Here is a 25,977-nt window from a genome sequence, read left to right as displayed (position 1 = left end):
TCCTTTAGTGGGCCCTGTGCTCACTGCCCGGCACTGTGGAGCTCAATTGGCATTTGCTATTAAACACCAGAATTGGCATGTCCGCCACTGGCGCCCTGTGCCTTTCACAGATGAAAGCAGGTTCACCATGAGCACATATGACAGACATGAAAGGATCTTGAGAAGCTGTGGAAAACATTATGCTGTCTGTAACATCGTTCAGCATAACCAGTTTGGTGGTGGGTCTGTGATAGTCTGGGGAGCCATATCCATTTAGGGATGCACAGACCACCACAGGCTAGACAATGACACCCTGACTGCCATTAGGTATTGGGATGAAATCCTTGGACCCATTGTCAGACCCTATGATGGTGAAATGCGTCCTGGGTTCCTGCTGGTGCACGACAATGGCTGGCCTCATGTGATGAGAGTGTGCAGCCAGTTCCTGAAGGATGAAGGAATTGATACCATTGAATGGCCCCCAAGCTCGCCTGACTAAATCCAATAGAACATCTCTGGGACATTATGTTTTGGTCTATCTGAAGCCGCCAGGTTGCACCTCAGTCTGTTTAGGAGCTCAGTGATGCCCTGGTCCAGATCTGGGAAGAAATACCCCAGAACAACATCCGTCATCTCTTTATAAGAGTGCCATTTTGAGTTTCTGCAATGAAATTTCAGCAAAATGGACTAGCCTGCTGCATCATTTTCACTTTGATTTTCGGGTTGACTTTGAATTCAGCCTTCTGTAGGTTGATCATTTTAATTTCCATCAAATGATGTAACGACATTACCCAGTCCATATCAGTATAGATATTTTTTTGTTTTTGAGCAGTGTGTGTATATATATATATATATATATATATATATATATATATACAGTATATGTATATATACATACACTATATTACCAAAAGTATTGCGACACCTGCCTTTACACGCAAATTAAGTTTAATGGCATCCCAGTATTAGTCCATAAAGACATGGATGAGCGAGTTTGAGGGGAAGGAATATGACAGGCCTGACCCCAACTCGATAGAACACCTTTTGGATAAATAAGAGCAGAGACTGTGAGCCAGGCCTTCTTGTCCAACATCAGTGCCTGAGCTCACAAATGCGCTTCTGGAAAAACAGTCAAACATTCCCATAGACACACTCCTAAGCCTTGTGGACAGTCTTCCCAGAAGAGTTGAAGCTGTTATAGCTGCAAAGGGTGAACCAACTCAATATTGAACCCTAAGGATTAAGACTGGGATGCCAGTAAAGTTCATGCGTTGCGTGTAAAGGCAGGTGTCCCAATACTTATGGTAATATTGTGTGTGTGTGTGTGTGTGTGTGTGTGTGTATATACAAACATACTTTGTCTTGCATTTCTATTTTAAACCGAATGGATTGTTTTACAAGGCAAAAGTTTACTTTAGTTTAATGCTGCACACCAGATCTTAGGAGTTCAAATGCACAGGTACTAGTTTGCATATCAGCTGTTTTTCTTCCCAATATAATTAAATATGACAGTATTTTAGAAGTGACTCAAAGGCACTCTGAACAATCAAAAGCAAGTCAAAGTAGCTTAGAAAAAAATCATTATGTATAAATGTAACTTTCTTCTCAAGTGCACATGACTTCTCCCAGTGTACACGACTGTAGACAAAAAGTAAGCCGCTAGGGCTATATCCATTTACCTATTCTTCATTATTTATTTTTCAGTCCTAGTTCTCACAACTGGATATTAGTGATTGAAACATTGTTACAGAAACATTATTTCAGAGAGTTCATATTTTCTAAAGGTGATTCCATCAGCATATGGGACCCTATGAACTTTTTGTTTAACTACAGGCACCATTAAAAAAAATATATATATATATATATTCAAAACTTCTACATTGCCACACATCTTTTCTTTCAGTGGGCCATTTGTTTCCAGCTTCCTCCCCTAAACCAAAAACATACTAGTTGGCAATTGGTTTCCTCTCAAATACCCTGATATATAATAGGCAGAATACGATTTCGAGCACCTGCTGGGCAGAGGGACTAGGGTGAATTTGTCTATGTAGGCAAAGTGTTGCTTATCTAGACCAAAGTGTTGCCTAACACCTATGTTAGCATGATGTACAACACATACCAACAAAATAAATAAAAAGGTAATCATTTCCGTTACAGTTGATCCAGCCTATACACCAATATTCCATTCTTTTACGTTAAACCAGTGCCACACAAACCAGCATTTGTATGAAGTGTATTTTATGTGTATGAATATGTTAATGCTGAATTCTCCAGCCCTTCAGGGTTGGGGATGCCTTTGTCTATTATATCTGTACAGCAATGGCATGAGACATGAGTTAGGCCTCCTTATTTTACACCACTGTAAAAAAAAAAAAAGTTAGTACATATATTTACCTTTACCTGCCTTCCGTATTGAAAGGGGTGACCTCAATTTCTTTCCAGTGAGATCCCACTGAAATCTGACTAGTCCAAATCCCACAAGATGATGCTACAAAACAGTGCAGTTGCATATTTTTGAGTTTATGGGGTACTCTGCATACTCTGAGATCTCACTGGAAGAATGTTGACATTACCCTTGCCTAGACCCTGTGGGTAGAAATGGGGTAAGGTAAATATGTTAACTTTTTTTTCTCAACAGCATTTTAAGATGGGAAAACAGGAGCCACAGCAAATAAATGGATCTTGAAATTCTATTACCCCCTTGCAGCTAATTTATCCAAGCCATTACCCCTTGTACCAGAATCCCTAACCATAATAATACTGCCTCTTAATATAAATACTGCAATAATATTCTCGACTCTTAGTACAATGTCTCCTCTCTTAATTGGGAGAAGCAATTCAGCTAAATAGTTGCGCTGTGCCAAGGTGAGTGATAGAAATCTTAGATAAGTCTAAGAAGACCACTAAGTCCCCAATAGCAGGGAAAATGAACAGCAGGGCGCTGAGGTCAATATCTAATAAAAAATCTCTTAATTAAAATAAGCAGCACACTTATATTGAAGTTAGCATGAAACAGCATGGTTGGGGAACATATGAGACCAAGCAGCTGTGATCAGTGTGAGGCTGTAGGCATTACTGTGCAGAGACCGGGGATGAGAGGGCGCCAGCTAGCTCAAGGTATGGATAGTAGCGGCGGTGTTCACAGCCACACAGCAGGATGACAGCTGTAAAAATGCCTGCTTGATGTCGGAAGAGGGGGCGTGCATGATGCGTTTCCAGGGACTTTGCAAAAGCCAAAGGGGCAGGAAGGGGAGGAACATGGGAGGGGAAGGAAGGAAAAAGCCAAGCCTCTGCATAGAGCCGGAAGGGGAGAGATGGAGGAGAGTGGAGAGTGAGAAGGGGGAGAAAAGCACAGAAGACCTAGCCGAGCTGTTAACCCTCAGCTTGCAGACTACCAGTATCTGATAATTCAATGTTACTACTGGGGACAGGAAATGAGACAGGGGAATAAAAATCAGGTAAAACAAAATTGCTACACTATAAATACAAAAATCAAGTATTACACCAGGTAAAAGCCTTGAATATACATTGATAAAATATTGAACCAAATAAAGACACAAATAAAAATATATATGCATTGCAAATGATATTACTGTTATTATCACTAGCAAATATACTCATGTAATTAAAAATGTATATATATTAGGATTAGGAATAACAAAGTACAAAAAACAAATATATAAGAAAAATTGTGATGTATTAAAATACATTTTCCCAGAAAATTAGCCACATGCTGACCACTCTATAGCAGATTTACTGCTATAGGGCAGCCGCGCTGTGCAGAATCATGAATATATACACATGTGATTCCGCACTTCCAGGTAGGGGATGCGCTGCTTCTGCTGCTATTAGTCTCAGCAGAAGCCGATCAGTGGGTGCCGGCCAATGGATGTCCGCTGGAATCTGCTGATCGTTGAGGAGAGAGTCCTGTGTGTGGGGATGTGATGGATTTTGGGAAAGAAAATTCAACAAATTCCTTAGTAAAAGCACCACATATAATACAGATAAACACTGGCTAGGCTTTTTGTCCCTTTGATTGCCATAGAAGTTTAATCCCTTCTTTGCCAGTGTCATTAGTACAGTGACAGTGTATATTTTTAGCTCTGATCACTGTATTGGTGTCACTGATTTTCAAAAAGTGTCAAAAGTGTCAGTTAAAGTCAGATTGTCCCCTGCAATATCACAGTCCCGCTACAAGTTGCTGGTCGCCATCAATACTAGTATAAAAGAAAATAAAAATGTCAGTATATATATATCCAATAGTTTGTAGACGCTATACCTTTTGCCCAAACCATTCAATATACGCTTATTGGGATTTTTTCCCCAAAAATATGTAGCAGAATACATATTGGCCTAAATTTATGAAGAAATTCGATTTTTGAATATTTTTTGAATTGGATATGTTTTATAGCAGAAATTAAAAAATATATATTTTTTTTCAAAATTGTTGGTCTTTTATTTATAGTGCAAAAAAATTAAAAAATAAGCTCTATTTGTGGGGAAAAATTACATGCATTTTATTTGGGTACAGCGTTGCATGACCGCGTAATTATTAGGTAAAATAACGCAGTGCCATTTTGAAAAAAAATGGCTTGGTCATGAAGGGGGGGTAAATCTTCTGGAGGGCAAGTGGTGAAATGTATAGATACAGATGAAGGCTTTAATGAACTAAGTGACATTGCACTTCCACTTAGTAGTTCCGTATGTACTGTGTATCTGTACACTTTTTGGAATTGCTATACCCCAATAGCAGGGACCAGTTTAAACCACAACCTCTTGTTCCTACTTCAGCATTGTGCAGTGTCCTAATACTGCTTAGTTTTTTTTTTTTTTTTTTTTTTAGAAAAAAACCTTTTTTAATCTAAGAATAGAAGTTCTTCTATTTTTAGTTACTGGTATTGTTATTCAACCTGGCCGCAGTATTTTTTGGCATATTAAAACAATTTTAATTAAATTCTTGAGCAGTGTGTTTTGTTGAAAATTTGCTAATGATATGTAAATTTTGGTTGTAAAGTGCTGTGGAATCCACGGGGCCTGCTGTTTAAAGATCATATAACAACCTTAGATTGGCGATAGAATCTTGTCTGTATTTATGCTTCCATCAACATCAAACGATGCCATTTACATGCAGATTGCCATTGTCAAACACATGGTATCTTGTCAAAATATTTGGCATGTGGATAATTTTTCAAATTAATGCCATTCCCCCACTTTAAAATTAACACATTGCAGTCCATGTTAATTCAAACCGTACATTTTCTGTTCTTGTCACAAAAATAGCATAATGGTATTTTTCATGCTGATTTCTGATTGCGCCAGTGGGATAGCAAGCATGAGGAGATCCATACATTATTCTGCCTGTGAGAGAATGCGTGCTAAGCCATCAATCAGTTAATGGTGTGTATGGCAGTTTTAGCACTACATCCATTGTCACTCCGCTATTGCAACGTTATGCTTGCAAGCAAACGTTGATTGTCTGTTGTCTTTACATGGGATGTGGCCCAAAAATGAATTGCCTATTACAGTTTATGAAGATAAAACTACGATTGCTTTCTATGGTATTTTAGTAAATAGCTTCTTCTGTACTTTCATAAATGTATACACCTAAAGACATAAAATCAGTCAAAGTAAAACATGTTAAATATTTTACGTTTAGGAATCTAGGTGTCTTTACCTTACTTCCTTTGTATGTTTCATTGACATTACATTCAGCAGACTCCTCTACAGCCCATTCCATGTCTGACTACCATATACTAAAGAGGAGGGTTTTTTTTTTTTTTTTTAAATCCGCGGTGGTGTAAAATCCTGAAACAAAAAATCCGTAAGTGAATACAAAAAAGGTGCATGTGAACACACAAAAAAGTACACTTAGGGGTGTGCTTTGTCCACCCCGAAGGGGTAGGACCTCTACCCTGATCTCCCTAGTTGCAAGGCTCCTGACAGGGACAAAAGGTTTCCAATGGTCTGCCTAGTCAGATGGCCTGGCAGACCCTGTTCTTATAAGTCAGCCGAAGCCGGCCATCGAATACTTGGTCGAGGGTCTCTCCCAAAAAGAAACCCCCTCCCCCCAGGGGCAGAGGAGGAAGGAGCTAGAGGGCGACACATCCTCCCTCTAGACTTCAGGGCAAGCCCGAGGACTCACACCCTCCATCTTAGGGACAAGAAAACACACACATAAATGAAAGTGACAAAACGTGGGAGAGAAAATAAATTAAAATAAATTAAATTAAACATAAATAAAAAAAAAAAATAAGTGGCCGTGCATGGTGAACTGGCTAGGGCCTGGTAACAAAACTTGTCTCGTACTTTAGCCAAAAGGCCCAGCCCTAAAAGGCGCAGTGCAGAAAAATGGTATGGAGTTGTAACCATGTGTCGGTTCACACATTGGGGTCCCACACCCAAGTGTTACTAAGTGTTACACTGATATCTTCAGTTTGTAGGTTTCCATTATCTGAACTTTATTTTTGTCTCTTCTTTTTGTCCAGGTAAAGAAACCGATTATGCTAACTATTACAGAGGATTATGGGACTGCATGGGAGATCAGCCTGATGAACTGTCCTTTAAACATGGTGATGTCATACATATTCTTAGCAAGGTAAGTTACACCACAACACTGTTTTGTGGAACAATGGTCTGAGTGCTGCTTTTGTTTGATAAATGCTACAAAAGAACTTTTGGCATTCTCATCAGTACTACTTGTGCTACCCAAACGTCTTTCTCTTACAGAAACTGTCTTCACAGTCACAGTAATAAATGGCTTTGTCAGTGAAACACAATCACATTTGCAAACTGAACCTAATAACAGGAATCAACTTAAAAGTCTGTTTATGCATGCCTTAGGATTTGGCTTTGATCCAATGTAAAGCCTAGATAATGAACAATTATTATAAGATGCCCACTAATGCCTAATGATGTATTCTATGTTATGTTTTAGTTTCCCTTTCAAAGAAGATGGTAATCATTAGAAATTATTTTTACAATCGTTGGATACTAGAGAGGTCACCTAAGACCACTTCACAAAAGCAGTATTCCATGAGATATTTGATCAAATGTAAGATAATACATTGTCAACATTAGTACATAGGTACAGAAAAACCTTGGAATGGGAGTAACTTGGTCTTAGAGTGTTTTGCAAGACAAGCAAATTTTTTTTATAAATTTTGAATTGATAAACAAGCAATATCTTGATATGCTAGTAGCGTCACATCACAACTGAGTATAAAAGAGAAGAGAGGTGCCTCGAAGTGTAGCAATATGGTTACATTTAATGAAGGTTCAACATTTAGCAACTCACATGGTTGATGAATAAAACAGGAACATCTAAAGCCCCGTACACACGCATCGATTATTGGCCGGGAATTTTCGGCCAACGTCCGATCGGCCGATTTTCGGCTTGTTAGTACGATGCTTCCGACAACCGACTCCGACTTTTCGGCCGAAAAAAATCTGGTGTGCAGGCTATAAAATTTTTGTTGGCCGTCAACACAACGGCCAATTTTCCGTCAGTCAGTACAGATTTCGGCAGACAAAATTCTGATGAGCAAGACTGGGCATGCTCAGAGAAGAAAAAACACACAGAAAGTAAACCAGCACATGGCATCACTTCTGAAGTAGATTTTTGTTGGCCGAGAAAATTCGTGTGCAGTCTAGGCACATTCCAACCAACAAAACACCACTCTGGACAAAAGTCGGACGATCGGTCGGCCGATAACCGTTGCGTGTATACGAGGCATAAGTATGCAGGCTGTCCACATAGACCGTCCTCCGCACGGCCATCAACGTCATCCCTTTCACGCTACACTCTATGAGCGCTTTTTTATTGTTTTCTGGATAATTTGTGCAAGCAAAAAAAGTTATCATACAGAATGTGTCAGACAGCACTTACATTGGAAGAATGAAAAATTCAGTATGTGCTATCCATCTGATAATAATCATTTGTACTCTTAACGTAATAATTATTGCTAAGCATGGATGAGCAACTGAACCATTTTACTGTTTAACCACTTTACCACCGGAGGATTTTGCTGTCTTCCGTCCAGGCCACTTTTTGCGATTCGGCGCTGTGCGACTTCAACTGACAATTGCGCGGTCGTGCGACGCCGTACCCAAACGAAATTTACATCCTTTTTTTCCCACAAACAGAGCTTTCTTTTGGTGGTATTTGATCACCTGTGCGATTTTTACTTTTTGCGCTATAAACAAAAAAAGAGCGTTTATTTTGAAAAAATAACAATATTTTTAACATTTTTTTATATGAAATTCCCCCCAAAAAAGATGTAAAAACCAATTTTTTAAAAAATTTTTGGCCAATTTGTTTTCTGCTACCTATGTTTGGTAAAAAAAAATCACAATAAGCGTATTTTGATTGGTTTGCGCAAAAGTTATTGCGTTTACTAACAAAGGGAAAGATTTCTGTTATTTTTGGTGTTTTTTTTTTTAACGCGTAATGGCGGCGATCTGCGATTTTTTTTGTGGGACTGCGACATTGCGGCGGACAGATCAGACCCTTGACTGACATTTTTGACACTTTTGACACTGGCAGGGAAGGGGTTAATTTTATTGGAGAGGGAGGGGTTAATGTATGCCTGGTGCTTACTGACGTGTAGGGGGGGAGGGGCCTGAGTGAGTCATGGACAGATCGGATGTCCAGCTATGCTGAACAGTCCGATCTGTCACTCCCTGTCACTATGGAGATCCGCCCGCTGTGTTTACACACAGCGGGCGGATCTCCACACTAGATCCCCGGCGATCGGGGCAGAGCAGAGGCGATCGCCGCTGCTTCTCCCCTGGCCCGACTCCCGCTGTGAATGAAAACAGCGGGAGCGAGCCTCCGGCGGCGCGCAAGCGCCGCCCAGAAGGGGGAGTGTCTGACGACGTTAATACTACGTCGTCAGACGATAACGAACCACTTTGCCGCAGTACTATTACCGTACTCAGTCGGCAAGTGGTTAACTTTTAACAATTCTATATTCCTTGTCAACAAAAAAAACATTCTAACTGAGTAATTTAGTGTTATTAAAGTAATGAAAATAAAAATAAGAATAAAAAAAACACAAAATCTAAAAATAAAAAAATATATAAAAATAAAGAGGGGCAGAAAACGAATGACTGAAAATGTTGTACATATGTGTAAGATGAAAAGTCTTTTAAGTCCAGAAGCTATGTGGAGTGATGGAATAATTACCAAAGGGAGTTTTAGAGGGCTAAGGGCATGTTGTATATAATTTATCTCAGCTCCAACCTGCCCATGTCATAATTTGTGTTATTTCTGTGTTATTCAGAAATCTTTCCATGAATGTTTGCCATCTTTTAAAAAAGCAGTTTGTTGAGTTGAAAGATTGGTTTGATATGTCCAATTTTTCGATAAAAGCATTTTCAGATCATTTTTCCCTATTGAGAGGGATGGTGGGGTAGGGACCATCCAGGATTTTAGGATGGCTTTACATGTTGTCAACAGACATAGCCATGTCCACGTCAACATTTTTGGTTTGTGACAGGGGTTAGCTTATTCTGGAATGTTATCGTGACTAAAAATACATAACATCGGATGTTTGACTATTTGTGTTGAAGTGATGCCAAAGTTATCATTAAGGATTCTGTCCCAGAATGTTGATATCTCTGGGCTTTCCCAGAAGTGATGTAGGAGAGAAGGACAGAAGGACTTGCACCCCGAGCAAGTAGCAGCTGTAGGGTCTTGTTTATTAAACAGGAATGGAACGAAAGCTTTGGGCAAAGGTTTGAATTGGGTTTCCCTCCAATTTTCTTTTATTATAAGGTGACGAGTCTTGAGATATCCGATTAAGATCTTTTCTCAGATGTTTTCATCTTCAAAATCTTTTTGCCAACTTTTTAGGATAGAATGTCCTTAAGGTTTTGGAAAAATGGAAGTTTAGAGGAGCATAACGTTTTGATGCAGAGTATGCTGAATGCTCCATGACTTGGTCAATAATTGAATGTTGAAAGGGATTTTTTTTTTTGGTTGAAGCATCGTTTGAAGAATGCTACTAGTTGTCTAAAGATAGGTTCAGGATGAGATGGCAAATCATACTCTGTTGACTGAAGGATCACTGAAGGGTTTGAATTGAGTTGAGTTAGGTTTAAAAAGTTCTGACCTTTTTGTAGAGCCTTTAGAGTTCCAGGTTTCATAGTGCTCGTCGCTTATATTTATGAAGAATTTTAAGTTATTGTGCAGTGTTAGCTGGTTGGAAATGGAAGCTGAGAGGCCTAATGATTTCCCCACTGGGTGCCAGGCCATGAATGTGTCTCTACTCAGGAGACTTTGTTGTAAATCTGAGGGCAGGTTTTCGAATTTGCTATAAAGTAGGACCGGTAGATTATAGAGTTGAATTATATTATAGAGTCCCATTTATTTTATTTATTTTTTTAACTTTATTACAGTTTTTTAAAAAAAAAATCTGATCACTTTTATTGCTGTCACAAGCAATGTAAACATCCCTTGTGACAGCAGTATGCAGTGACAGGTACACTTTATGGAGGGATCGAGGGTCTAAAAGACCCTCGACCCCTCCACTACACTTCCCTGTATGCAAAACGCCAAAAACTGCATTTTTGCATACAGCCGTTTTTCAAATTTGCCACCTTTTTGCAGCACACTAACCCGGAAGTGACGTCATGGACGCCGCCTCCGGGTTATGTCATCTGAGACCCGATCGAAGCATCCGGCATTGATCGGGACTCCATCCAGCCGATGGACGCACCGGCTGGGTGTTCGGGGCTCCCGGTGGGACAGTAGCCCCGGTAAAAGACACGGAAGGCCCGGGTAACGATCGAGCGGCTCCCGAGCCGCATCGGTCGGTACCGACGGAAAGCCAACCGTCGGCTCTAAACCACGGTACCGGGATGATGCCTCTAGCTAGAGGCATCATCTCGGTATACCCCTGCAAAGTTTATGGACGTCATATGTCCACCCAGGGAGAAGTGGTTAAATAAATGACATCTCCCAAACAGTGGTATAGGTAGGCTCATCCATGCTTCTGATTCTCTACAAATCTTGGTAATAAAAGGGGGATAGTTCAAATAATATAGAGACACAGGATCTTTGCCTATTTTTATGCCTAGGTAGGTGATAGATTGGGACGCAACACTGAACGGGAAAGTGGATATCCAAATTCTTGCTCTTTTTGCATTCAGTGGTGGAGTTTCTCTTTTTGGAAAAGTTTTTTCTAAGTCCTGAAAATGATCTAAATCTGTTAAAAATATCTTCAATAACTTTCATATCTACAGCTGAGCTGAAGGTAAAAATTAGTATATCATCCGCAAATAGGGCTGTGCGTAGATTTACATTGCCAATGCTAATGCCCTAGAGAGTAGGTGTAATTTGTAGGTGTCTGGAAAGTGGTTCTAAAGCCAAATTAAATAGTAAAGGGGAAAGAGGACATCCTTGACGGGCCCCTTTTGCAAGTCGAATAACTTCTGATATATAACTTGAAGTAATCAGACATGCGTTTGGGGAAGAATACATATTTGACCCACTCCGTAATAGGACCCGTGAAGCCTAGTTTCTGCATCACCAAGAAGACCCAGTGCAGGCTTATATCATTGAAGGTCTTTTCGGCGTTTAATGAAATTATCCCCGCATATATATCTGGGTGAGATTTTGCCAATTCAAGGGCCATAATAGTTTTCCTAATATTTAATGTGGCTGATCTACCCTTGACAAAACCTGCCTGAGCTGTGTGTATGATGTGTCTGCCTGTTTTTCAGCAGCACTCCACACCATTTAGTTGAAAAACACGTGAAAAAGTGTCTGACAAATGCTGATAATGTGATGCTTAGGTGTGAATGTAGTCTAAAAGTGAATGGGGAAAACACAGGTTGCCTTTAAATCATACACATTTACCAAAGTATTTGTTACTAAAACCCTGGAAACCATTCGTACATATTTATGGTCACATGGATCAGTAGCTGAATGTGGACAAGTCATAGTTTACTAGTATAGTTTTCAGTACTCTTATTTTGCTTTGGCTAAGCCAAAGGAATGTACTTTGATAAAAGGAATGTACTCGATAAACACTTTAGAAACCAGCAAATGTTCATTATGAACAACATGTCAGCTTCTGTTCGTGGTGTTCCCTTCAATGCTGCTATGACTATGATTTATGAAATATGACTGCACAATCTTCAAAGTAACTTGCTTCCTACAATAAAGTAACAGCAACCTCACATACTTTTCCCATGTACACTGTCATGCGGTTAGATCCCACAATAAAACTTCCATTAATTACAGTGTATTAACAATGACATTTTGTGTCGCCACAGTGTGCTTCTCCAATAATCCCCGATCCATCAGCAGCATCCACTCACTGTTATCCCCAAGCTAATTTTGTTTACCATCCTCTGCTATCTGCTGAGGATCTGCAAAAACCATTTGTGTTAGGAATCAAATAAACAAAGTGTAGGGCATTCAGTAATGCATATAAAACAGATGATCGATTGCGTGTTTGTAATATATAGCTATTTATAACATTGGTCATTTCCTTTTTATTTTTTATGTGCCTTAAATAAATTTGTAGACTTACAGAAAAATCAAAGAGTGACAGCAGAGAAAAGACTTAGTGGTCCATTGAGTGTGCCCCATTTTTTAAAAATGTATAGGTGTCTAGGGTTTTTTTTTTTTTTTCTTGTTTTTTTTTCTGAGTATAGATCTATGTTTGTCCCAAACATGTTTGAATCCACCTACTGTTGACTGACTGACTTACTACTTATTTTGGAAGTCTATTCCAAGCATCCAAGCATCACCCACCCTTTTAGTAAAATAATACTTTCTAAGATTAGTTTTGCACTTTCCTCCTGCTAGTTTGAAGTCATGTCCCTGTGTTCTTGATTTTAGTTTCATAATAAAAATACTGCCCTCCTGGACCCTATTCACCCCCCTAATGTGTTTAAAGGGTTCAATCATGCGTCATTCAGGTCTCTCATTTCCCTCCTTTCCTCCAGACTAGTGATGGGCTGAGCACCCCCCTGTTCGGTTCGCACCAGAACATCTCGAACAGGGAAAAAGTTGTAGAGAACATGCGAACTCTATTAAAGTCTTTGGGACACGAACATGAAAAGTGTATGGGGACCCGGGTACTGCCCCGGGGGACATATATCAATGCAAAAAAAGTGTTTTAAAACTATTGTTTTTACAGAAGCAGTGATTTTAATGATGCTTAAAGTGAAACAGTAAAAATAAATAATAATTCCTTTAAATATCGTGCCTGGGGGGGTCCCCTTAGTCTACCTGTAAAGTGGCGCATCTGTGCGAGGTATGGACCTGCTGCCGCAATACTGACATTTCCAAAGGAAAAAATGTCATCTAAACTTGCTCACGGCTGTAATGTATTGTCAGCTACCGACAACATAGATAAAAAGAAATTAGAAAAAGGGCAAAATCAAAAAAAAATTTGCGGTCCCCCCAAAATCTATACCAGACCCTTATCCAAGCATGCAGGCCCCCTCCTGAACCATACCAGGCCGCTTGCCCTCAACATGGGGGGGTGCCTTGGGATGCCCCCAAAGCACCTTGTCCCCATGTTGATGGGGACAAGGGCCTCTTCCCGAAAACCCTGGGCTGTGGTTGTCGGGGTCTACGGGTGGGGGGCTTATCGGAATCTGGATGCCCCCTTTAACAGGGGGGCCCCCCAGATCCCAGCCCCCCACTAAGTGAATGGGTATCGGGTACATCCTACCCCTACCTATTCCCGCCCAGTGACGTCAGAAGGGGTGGGGCCACCGGGTGAAGTAAACGGGTGGCCCCGCCCCTTGCCTATAAAAGAACTGTCAAAGCTGAGGATGGGGCAGATGGCGGGTAGCCTCTTAAGAGGCGAAAGTGTTTTTGAATTTTTTTCTATTTTTCGGGTCCAGTGGGTGTCGTGTCTAATGATGGATTTACATCGAAGGACACTATTTTTTCTTTTAAATAAAAAACTTGTCAAAAATTGTGTTCTGTGGTTTTTACTTTTTCTTGGTGAATGGGTAGGGGTATGGTGTACCTGATATCCATTCACATAGGGGTGGCGGTATCTGGAATCCCCCTTGTTAAAGAGGGCTTCCAGATTCTGATAAGCCCCTCCACCTGCAGACCCCGACAACCACAGCCCAGGGTTTTTGGGAAGAGGCCCTTGTCCCCATCAACATGGTAACAAGGTGCTTTGGGGGGGCATACCTGGTATGGTTCAGAAGGGGGGTGCTCACTCGTCCCCCCCCGTCCTCTTTCTTGGCCTGCCAGGCTGCATGCTCGGATAAGGGTCTGGTATTGATTTTTGGGGGGACCCCATGCCATTCTTTTTTTTTAATTTTGCCGTGGAGTTCCCCTCAAAATCTATACCAGTCCCAAAGGGCTTGGTATAAATTTTTGCGGGGGACCCCACCTCGTTTTTTTTGTTAATTCTGTCATAGGGTTCCCCTTAACCACTTAAATACAGGGCACTTTCACCCCCTTCCTGCCCAAAACCAATTTTCAGCTTTCTGTGCTCATTGGCATCTATGGGAAGTCTTGGTCAGCTTGACATTGCACTGCTCCCGGTCTTTAACATTGACGTCTAAGGAAAATCTTGGTCAGCTTGGCATGGCACTGCTCCCTTCTTTAACCACTTTACCACCGCAGGATTTTCCTGCTTTACGTCCAGGCCACTTTTTGCAACTTGGCACTGCGGGACTTTAACTGACAATTGCGCGGTCATGCAACGCCCTACCCAAACTAAATTTACGTCCTTTTTTCCCACAAACAGAGCTTCCTTTTGGCGGTATTTGATCACCTCTGCGCTTTTCATTTTTTGCGATATTAATAAAAAAGAGCAAAAATTTTGCAAAAAAATTGACATTTTCTACTTTGACAGTTAAAAAATATCCAATATATTCAATTTTTGTCATATATTTAGGCCAAAATGTATTTAGCTACATGTCTTTGACAAAAAAATCCTCAATGAGCGTATTTTTAACCGCTTTAAGACCGGAAGATTTTACCCCATTCCTGACCAGGCTATATTTTGCGATTCGGCACTGCGTTATTTTAATGGACAATTGTACCCAAATTAAATTTATGTCCTTTTTTTCCCCACAAATAGAGCTTTCTTTTGGTGGTATTTGATCACCTGTGCAATTTTTAATTTTTTAAAAAAAGAGCAACACTTTTGAAAAAAAAAAAATATATTTTTTACATTCTGATATACAGTGCATTGCGAAAGTATTCGGCCACCTTGAACTTTTCAAACTTTTGCCACATTTCAGGCTTCAAACATAAAGATCTAAAACTGTAATTTTTTGTTAAGAATCAACAACAAGTGGGACACAATCGTGAAGTGGAAGGAAATTTATTGGATATTTAAAACTTTTTTAACAAATTAAAAACTGAAAAATTGGGCGTGCAAAATTATTCAACCCCCTTAAGTTAATACTTTGTAGCGCCACCTTTTGCTACGATTACAGCTTTAAGTCGCTTGGGGTATGTTTCTATCAGTTTTGCACATCGAGAGACTGAAATTTTTGCCCATTCCTCCTTGCAAAACAGCTTGAGCTCAGTGAGGTTGGATGTAGAGCGTTTGTGAACAGCAGTTTTCAGTTCTTTCCACAGATTCTCGATTGGATTCAGGTCTGGACTTTGACTTGGCCATTCTAACACCTGGATATGTTTATTTGTGAACCATTCCATTGTAGATTTTGCTTTATGTTTTGGATCATTGTCTTGTTGGAAGACAAATCTCCGTCCCAGTCTCAGGTCTTTTGCAGACTCCATCAGGTTTTCTTCCAGAATGGTCCTGTATTTGGCTCCATCCATCTTCCCATCAATTTTAACCATCTTCCCTGTCCCTGCTGAAGAAAAGCAGGCCCAAACCATAATGCTGCCACCACCATGTTTGACAGTGGGGATGGTGTGTTCAGGGTGATGAGCTGTGTTGCTTTTACGCCAAACATAACGTTTTGCATTGTTGCCAAAAAGTTCGATTTTGGTTTCATCTGACCAGAGCACCTTCTTCCACATATTTGGTGTGTCTCCAAGGTGGCTTGTGGCAAACTTTAAACGACACTTTTTATGGATATCTTTAAGAAATGGCTTTCTACTTGCCACTCTTCCATAAAGGCCAGATTTGTGCAGTATACGACTGATTGTTGTCCTATGGACAGAGTCTCCCACCTCAGCTGTAGATCTCCGCAGTTCATCCAGAGTGATCATGGGCCTCTTGACTGCATCTCTAAACAGTCTTCTCCTTGTATGAGCTGAAAGTTTAGAGGGACGGCCAGGTCTTCGTAGATTTGCAGTGGTCTGATACTCCTTCCATTTCAATATTATCACTTGCACAGTGCTCCTTGGGATGTTTAAAGCTTGGGAAATCTTTTTGTATCCAAATCCGGCTTTAAACTTCTCCACAACAGTATCTCAGTATCTTGTTCTTCATGATGCTCTCTGCGCTTTAAACGGACCTCTGAGACTATAACAGTGCAGGTGCATTTATACGGAGACTTGATTACACACAGGTGGATTCTATTTATCACCATTAGTCATTTAGGTCAACATTGGATCATTCAGAGATCCTCACTGAACTTCTGGAGAGAGTTTGCTGCACTGAAAGTAAGGGGGCTAAATAATTTTGCACGCCCAATTTTTCAGTTTTTTATTTATTATCAAAGTTTGAAATATCCAATAAATTTTGTTCCACTTCATGATTGTGTCCCACTTGTTGTTGATTCTTCACAAAAAATTACAGTTTTATATCTTTATGTTTGAAGCCTGAAATGTGGCAAAATTCGAAAAGTTCAAGGGGGGCGAATACTTTCGCAATGCACTGTATAACATTCCCAAAAAGAAATTTAAAAATCAAAATTTTTTAACATTTTAGGCCAATTTGTTTTCTGCTACATATTTTTGGTAAAAAAATCACAATATGCGTATTTTGATTGGTTTGCGCAAAAGTTATCGCGTTTACTAACTACGGGAAAGATTTGTCATTTTTATTGTTTATTTTTTTACTAGTAATGACGGCGATCTGCGATTTTTTTTTGCTGGACTGCAACATTGCGGCGGACAGATTGGACCCCTAACTGACATTTTTGATACTTTTGGGCGTACCAGTGACATTACTACTGTAATCAGTGCTATAAATATGCACTGTTACTTTAATAATGACACTGGCAGGGAAGGGGTTAACTTTATTGGTGATCAAGGGGTTAAATGTATGCCTCATGCTTACTGACGTGTGTGGGGGGAGGGGATTGCGTGACACAGACACAGATCGCAGGTTCAGCTATACTGAATCCTGTAATCTGTGGCTGTCTGTCACATAGGAGATCCGCCCACTTTGTTTACACAAGTGGGCGGATTTGCACACTCGATCCCAGACGATCAGGGAAGAGCGGCGGTTATCACCGCCTCTCCTCCCCTGGCCCGACTCCCGCTGTGTCTGAATAGAGGGAGTCGGGCCAGCGACGTAGGTCTACGTTGCTGGATGATAACGAGCCACTTTGCCGCAGTACCCTCAACGTGAGCATTCGGCAAGTGGTTAACATTGGTGTCTAAGGGAAATCTTGGCTCTAGGTTAATCTAGGTTAATGGGGCCTAAAACAAACAATCAGTATTAAGTTATCAAATATTATAATTAAAGTCACAAGAAACAAAAATAATAGTGAGAGAAGGCTATTTGTCCATATCTGTACAAAGAATATTATTTAAAGACCATTGTGTATCATTCTGAAATTACTATTGTTGATCATAGACTGTTGTTGTGTCATACAGTTTATTCTTCCAGCAGCGTAATGAATATATTGTTAATCCATATATAGCACACTGATAATAACTGGGTGAATCATATATTCACTTTTCAAAAAGCAGCATTTAGTTCTTGCATAAGTATATCATTTTGTCCTGACCAACTGATACTACTTTGGCAGCTCCTATAAACAAGATCATTTTTGTACAAAATTGTTTTCGTCTGTCTTTTGTTGTGTATTCTTTTGTGCCTTTTTCCCCTTCATAGGGGGACAGAACATATTTTTATGATCAGCTGTTGCTGTGCAGTGCTGTGTTGGGCGAACCACCAAGTGGATGTCAATCTGTCCTTCCTTTAGCACCTACTGGGACCATGGATGTTAGGGTTGAAAAAAATTAACATTTTCCTCCATTCACACTTTTGATGTGGATGGGGGGAATCACTCCAGCTTACCTATTGTACCTTGCTGGCGGGGAGCCTCCCCTGCTAGAAGAATGCAATGATCAGTGTTGCTGGCAATAGCCAGTGGCACTGATTGTCCAAGAAAACCCCAACAGGCTAGTTGTACACAAGTGGATCAATAGAATGAATTGATGAATTGAACAACCAGCTAGCCCATACATAGATCAAAATTTGGCCAGCCTCTGCTGAACAATCCGAATTTCGATCGATGTATGGCCAACTTTGGTTACAGTCTGGTTTTAAACTTACATTTTGTTCTAACCCTAGCACTTGCAAGTCCCCAATGTCACATACTTTTCAATGGGTGTGCTTCAAGTGAACACAATGTATGTAGATCTATTCAGCTTAGTCAATAGTTTTTTAAACTGTCTAGATATTAGAACTATGTATGAAGGAGGCTGTGCCCTTCCTCATAGATAGGGTATCATCAATACAAATGGCTCAGCTACAACATAGTAATCAGTTACAAGAGCATAAGTCACAAGGTTAGTTATGAGGTTAGTTCGCTGGCTTTGAAAATTTGGCAAGACATTACAAGAAAATTTGGCAAGACATGAGCAAAAACTGTAAGGCTTTCCTGCAGATATAAGTGGCGCATTGAGGACAGCAATTAGGACTTTAAAACTGAGCATATGATTAGCTGGCAGATTATACCACTTTTTTCTATAGCTATCTGTGCCTATAGCTGTACTTAAAGCTATGTGTTGTCTCTGATATGCATTTAACATATACTGTACTGTAAGCATAGTTCTAGTTATTTAATTTGCTTTTCTGTTTGAGCAACACCTGTCTTTCCCACTCTGTATATTCTTTGTGAAACCCAACTTGTTGCTCTAAGGAGACTTGAGATGTTAAATGGAAGTATATAAAATGTTTTAAGGAAATGATAGGTCAGGGAAGAGCTTGTTAATTGGTGAAAATTATTACTAAGAAATTAAGATTCACTATTTTTCACCAAGATGATCATACTCATTGCATACTCATACTCATGCATTTTGTTCAGTGTGTTATATAACCAGCCTTGTCTCTGCATTATTTTTCATAAATGGCCACCAGTATAGAACATATAACTTTGCTAGTACTAGGTATTTCTCTAGGTGTTTCTGGCATACAGAGATTGTGGCAGATGAACAAAGGGGAGGTAAACTGCTGCCGGGACCGGCATTAAGGCTAGGTTCACATATCTGTATATCAGGAATGCACATAAAATCACATGCTTTCCCAACACAAATCACCTTGCATTTTAGCAGATGGGTGATCCGGTGCAATGCAATTTTACAAATGGGTCAGGGACTTCTTTCCCTATGTTTCTCATGAGCAGGGCAGCCAATTAAAATAAAAAATAAAAAAAGGAAAAATATGTGTGACTCTATTTCAACTAACAATTAGTAATTATTTGCATATTTCACCACTTATTCGTTATTATTATTTATTATTTTTTATATTTTTTTTATTTATTATATTTTATATTTTTTATTATTATTTATTATTTTTTAATTTATCATTCTCCCCTTATTTTTTTATTCCACACATTTTATTCCCAACATTTTTTCCCAGACATTTATATCCATAATATTACTACAACTTTTTAATTATTATTTTCTACCAATTACTGATATTTATTACATAACTATCATTCTCCTTGCCATTCATATCCTTGTCTATTATCATACTCTTTTTCACATGTGTTTCATTTATATATATATGTATATGTATGATATATGGTCCTATTGTTGTTATATGCTTTCATATGTTCTTATATGCCACTATGTTTCCAGAATCGTCCAATTTATTTACCATTCTCCTTGGACTTTAAGCTTTTACACATGCATTAGTATAACCACTCCCCCTTGTTAGTGCCCCTCTCGCTATTTAGTAGGCTTTTTTTCTCTGTATTCAACTTACCTACACTTGAAAAAAGAGCGGGCATGCCCAGAGTGAGCTTTGCGCACGCTCTGAAACGCACTGTCACCACTAGCTCCGGTGATGTCACGCATCGTACGCTGCGTTCCAATCTGGTCCCCGGGCATCAGCCGAACCCGGAAGGAGGAAGAATTTTCGGCCGGCTTCTTTCCGCCTACCGATTCCACCGCATCGGCTGGATACACTCCACTCCTCTGGACTTTTTTTGGACTCTTTCCATCCTTCCCGGATCACAGGAGCCATCTATGTCTACTACTTTATACTTATGTGTGAGTTACTACTTATTGTAATTTTATTGTTACATTAAATACTGCACTTAGAGGCCCTCTGCGGTTTTGTCTTTTTCAGTCATGAGTCTTTGACAGAAGCTGGCCAAATTAATTTCAGCCACTTTCTATTTAACCAGCGGATGTCGGGTGACATTCGGCCTGTGTGTACTAGGCTTATGCCTTATTGCTACAGTTAATGGCTACAGCTACATTTTATGGTATTTTCTGTTCATGCACAGAAAGCATAAACTTGAAAATTGATGCATCATTATAAATAGTGTGTGGCTTGTATTTTGGGGGGTTGCTTGATGGATGGGAGTCATTAACTCTTTATCAAAGGCACAAAATTCCCTCCTTATTCTTCACATAGTTTTTATCATGCCCTTAGTAAATCTTTCTAACATGACAAGACAATTGTCCAAGGCTCAGACCATTGTGTAAGAATTTGGCACAGCCTAGTTATGCATGGAACTTAATTAACAAAGAAATGAAGAAGAGAAGATTCAGTAACTGCCTGTCTGGCAGCTCCAAGAGCCCATCATTTGTTTTAGGGAAAAAAGAACACTATGGCTGCATAAATATTATGATAGATAATGTTGTAATTGCTGTCATTTTGCATCCAGTTTTGACATTCTGATTGTTAATTAAATTGGCTTCAAAATTAAGTAATGTCTGAGTTCCTTTCACCTTGAGCATATGTTCATATCTCCTCTGGACATTTTTATTATGTCAATTTATAAACTAAATTTAAATTGCTATTTTTCTCCTTCCTAAATAATTTCAACAGTTTTCTAGAAATATTAAAAACGTTGAACTTATAGTTCATTAACCTAGTGCTAATTTTTTAAATAATGGACTTAAAGTAGAACTATGGGCAAAACTTTTTTTTAAATTTTGGTAATGCAAGGGAGGGTTATAACCCCCTGTCAGATTTTTTTCCACCATCTCTGTCCCATTGCAGATATTTCCCTTCACTTCCTGTCCCACAGCCAAACAGGAAGTGAGAGGAAATTCCTGCAAATTGAAAGTATTTCTTGGGGACCCCCAGGTCACCAAAACTAGTGTCCTTGTTGGAAGATTTCCAATCTATTACATTTCTGGGGACACCCCAAAAATCTGGTGTTTTTTTTTTTCTTTCACTTTAAATGATAATGGAAAACAGGACAAATAGAGAGGGGGAATCTCCCTATCAGGGGCACAGACAGCAATAAAAACTGACAAGCATTCTAATCCCTCTCTACTTTATCCAAAACTAAAAAAAACGTTTTGCCTTTAGTTATACTTTAACAAATCATTGGTTATTCTTAAAAGCATGCAACTGTTAACCACTTAAGCCCCAGCCCTATTTCGGACACTTTTTGTTTACAAGTTAAAATCAGTATTTTTTCCTAGAAAACTACTTAGAACCCCCAAAACATTATATATGTATATATATACAATAAAGGTGCATATATAATAATCTCACCAACAGGATATACTACAACACACTAGCAGCGCTAAGAGCATAAAATATATATATATAAAAAATATATATATAAAATATATAAAATTGCAGTCCACTGGGATAAAGTCCATGTGCTCAAATAATCATGCAGTGTGCCCAGAATATTCTCTCCTGACAATCCAAGGTCGTGAGTATGTTGGTGAATACACCGGACCCTCCACCTCACCAATGTGCTCCCCCAAATCAGAAACACTCACCAGAAGTCTGGTCAATAAGCGCCTGTAACATCAGCCTATCACAGGCTTAGAAACGATCTCCTCAGGAGTTAACCAGGAGCGCCGGCACTTGAACCGTCTCAATCAGATCAATTCTTGTGGTATACCCACAGAAGGTTCCAATCAAACAGGGGTGGTACATGTGGAGATAATAACTCACATAGGGCAATATTGCATGGCTAAAACACCGCTTTATTATCAAAAGAATACCCCCAGTAGCTGATGCACTTACAAATAAACAAAACAAAGCAAGCTTGTCATAAAAGATGAGGCATAACCTGCGTGCAGAGGCCGGTCCCGGTAGTAGCAGTTCGCCGCTGGTACCAAGCGATGGCGAGCCTCGGGTGCAGCATCGGACGCCGGTCTGCCTCGTGACCGCGTGACCACGCCCTGACGCGTTTCGTTAGCAAGTAACTTAGACAGAGGGCATGGTCACGCGTGTACGGTCTCCGCTATTTACCTGTACCAGAGGGGCGGAGGCACAATTCAGCCCAATGACGCTGGCTCTCCCAGCCTGTCGTCACTTCCGCCCACACAGGAAGTCATGTCATACAACACTGGCTTCCGCCCTTACAGAGCGTCACTGCCATCTCTGATCGAGGCTGTCCGATCCACACAGCGCCCCTAGGGACGAACGGAACAAGCACTCGTCAGGTCATTAGCAGATCATATAGCCTGTATATACGTTTGTAGGCATATATAATACACAATTCAATAGCGACATGTTACAAATATGATCATAATAAAAATTGCGATTACCATTAGATATATATAATCGCTAATAAAACACTTACAATGTTAAAATAGATAAAATATCCTAAAACCATTCATAAAAGAAAAAATGATTATAAATCCAAATTTAAATTGAAATCATAATGAATTACAAAAACAGGGAAAGATATAAGGTAAAAGACCAAATCCTAAACTTCAAAAGAGAATTGCATATTAGAAAAAAGGGGAACATGATGTCAGTAGTCGCTTATGAAACAGTTGATGTCTAAGTCAACGTTTAACCCTTTGGGGTGCAGAGAGTTGGTCAAAAAAATCCAATGAGTCTCCCGCTTGGATAACTCTCTTACTCTGTTTGAGCCCCTCCAGACAGGTTTGACATTTTCAATACCCCAAAATTTCAACTCACTAGGATCTTGATTGTGATGATTTTTAAAATGTAGGGAGACATTGTGGTCCTTATAACCGTTTCGAATGTTTGCAATATGTTCTGAAATACGTATTGCAATAGTTCTTTTAGTTCTACCGATATAAATTAAGCCACAAGGGCATTCCAGGCCATAAACCACATGTGTGGTATGGCAAGTGATGAGATCCTTGATGTCAAAGGTCTCACCATTCGCGGAAGAACTGAAAGAAGAAAACCCCCGCAGGTGGGTCCGCACCTGTCTGCATGTCTTGCAGCGACGACAGGCATAAAAACCTGTCCTGTCATCCCAAAACATGCAAGGCTTGGTAGGGGGGTCAAGGACCTTACACACCAGTTGGTCCCCAAAAGTGCGTGCTTTTTTGTATACAAAAGTGGGTGTAGGCGGGATGACATTACCCAAGATCCTATCCACACTCAAAACTCCCCAATGCTTCTTAATGATATCTTCCACTTCTTTATATTGGGAATTATATTGCGTAAGGAAACTCCACTCCTGCTTATTCTCAGTTGGTCTCACTGTATCTGCAAGGCATTCCTGCCGAGAAATACCCAAAACTTCAGTGATGGTGTTGTCAAGCTTCCGCCCATCATAACCCTTCTCTAGGAAACGATGCCGGAGAACTTGTGCCTGTGTCAGAAAGTCCGTATCTGAGGAGCAGTTCCTCCTCACACGTAGGAACTGCCCCTTAGGGATATTCTGTAACCACCGGGAGTGGTGACCACTGTAAATGGGTAAATACCCATTTCGGTCAGTAGGTTTAAAGTACGCACGAGTCTCCAGTATTTGATTTCTTATCATTACCTCTACATCCAAAAAATGGATGGACTCACGACTCCAATTAAACTCCAGTTTAACACCATTAGTATTGGAGTTAAGCGAGTCAGCAAAGTCTCGTAACGTATTTTCCGAACCTTCCCATATAAAAAATAGGTCATCAATGTACCTTCTGTAAACCTTCAGCTCATTCTTAGCTAGAGCATAGATAAACCTGTCCTCCCATTCCCCCATAAAGAGATTGGCGAGGCTGGGAGCAAATTTGGCTCCCATCGCCACGCCCCTTTTCTGGCTATAGAAAGTTCCATTGAACCAGAAATAGTTATGCGCTAAGCAAAACTCAAGTGCGCATTTTAAAAATCTCTTTTGGGGGTCTGGGAGGTCGGTGCGATTACAGAAGGCCCAATTCAGAGCCAATAATGCGTCCTCATGCTGAATTATAGTATACAGCGAGGACACATCAGCTGTCACTAGAAAGACTTCTTTGTCTGGGGATATCTGGACGTCCTTCAAGGCAAGGAGGAAGTCTTTGGTATCTTTGAGGTATGACCTCAGACTAACCACACTAGTCTGTAGAAAGAAGTCCAGGTATTCACCCAGTCTCGCGGTCACTGAATTGATGCCATTGACGATGGGTCTTGCTGGGGGATTTTGTGCATCCTTATGTATTTTAGGTAGAGTATATATCGTTGGAACTCTATTAAAACTTGGCATAAGGTATCTCTGTTCTTTATCGGACAAAACCCGATGGTAGTAACCAAACTGTATAAGATCTTTCAAAATCCTTCTATACTCAAGGGTTGGATCACCTCTCAACTCCTCGTAGGTTTCTGTGTCTGAAAGCATATTACTAAGTTGATTCAGATAGAAATCTTTCTTTAGGATCACTACCCCTCCCCCTTTATCAGCCGGTCTGATAATGATATTTTTCCTTTCCTCCAAAGCCTCCAAACCCTGTTGGATGTGTCTCGGGTTCACCCCTTTTCTGGGCTGCAGGGCTCTCACATCCTGCAGAACCAGATTTTTGAACACATCAACACAATGGTTAGAGGACTGCGGAGGATTAAACAGGGAGCGGTTTTTGAGACCACTATCCACCCCCACAGTTGTAGTCACATCATTAGACCGACTGTTATTGGTGACCCGGTTAGGGTTAAGAAAATGTCTCTTTAGATTAATCTTCCTAACATACTTGTGCACATCGACGTACACATCAAATTTGTTGAGGGGTCTGTGCTTGGCACACTTTAAACCAGCATTTAGAATGTTAGTCTCTTTTTGTGTAAGAGTAATACCTGCCAAGTTATACACACCCGTTAATCCACCAGCCTTCTTTTTTTGTTGGTACTTCCTCCCTGCTCGACATCCTCGCTTGCGTGTTCCGCTCGAGGAGGATATTGGGAGGATGGACCGGCCCTCGGTGGATAACTCGGGGGACCCCATTCCATGGGTCTCCCCCTCCAGGGTCTGCCCCCCCGTCTCCCTCCCCTGCCCCGACCGCCCCTCCATAAAAAAGGGCGAGGTGGGGGTACAGGTGTAAATGGCACATTAGTGTCACCCAATGCATCATACCTGTTGAAAGTTGGGAGGGGTTTGGGGGAATTAGGACCACCTCTATAAATAGATCCATCTTGTCCACCGTTCCTAAAAGGAACATGTTGCCATTGATCATGGTTAGGTGGATAGTTATTAACATTGGATTTAGTCTTTCCCTTTTTCTTTCCCTTTTTATTGGACATCTGTGGTGCCGAATTGGCATAGTAACTCGCACCCCCACCACTAGAAGTGGATGGGAGCGGGGTACTAGGAACAGAATCACTGGACTGTGCAATGAACTGTCCAGGCGGATTTTGCCAAACATATACATTGCCAGTCCTGAAGTCCTGTGTGTCCCTCTTATATTTCTTAATTTTCTTTTTATGTGTGTCCCTGTCTATTTTATCTAATTTCTTCTTTACATCCACATTGAACTTAGTAACCTGAGCC

General features: G+C 40.3%; 1 protein-coding gene across 1 annotated transcript in view; it reads left to right on the top strand.

Moving 5' to 3' along the window:
* The window catches only part of SKAP2 (src kinase associated phosphoprotein 2), a 385,859-nt gene that overhangs the window by 307,635 nt on the left and 52,247 nt on the right, over positions 1 to 25,977 (top strand). Inside the window, exon 11 of the mRNA XM_082259466.1 lies at positions 6,465 to 6,574. Coding sequence (XP_082115592.1) covers positions 6,465 to 6,574 — 110 coding nt within the window. The remainder of the gene's footprint in view (positions 1 to 6,464; positions 6,575 to 25,977) is intronic.

The sequence above is a fragment of the Pelophylax lessonae genome (assembly GCF_965119305.1).
Source record: "Pelophylax lessonae genome assembly, chromosome: 5".
Lineage (NCBI taxonomy): Eukaryota > Metazoa > Chordata > Amphibia > Anura > Ranidae > Pelophylax > Pelophylax lessonae.
This window is presented reverse-complemented; position numbering and strand designations above follow the sequence as displayed.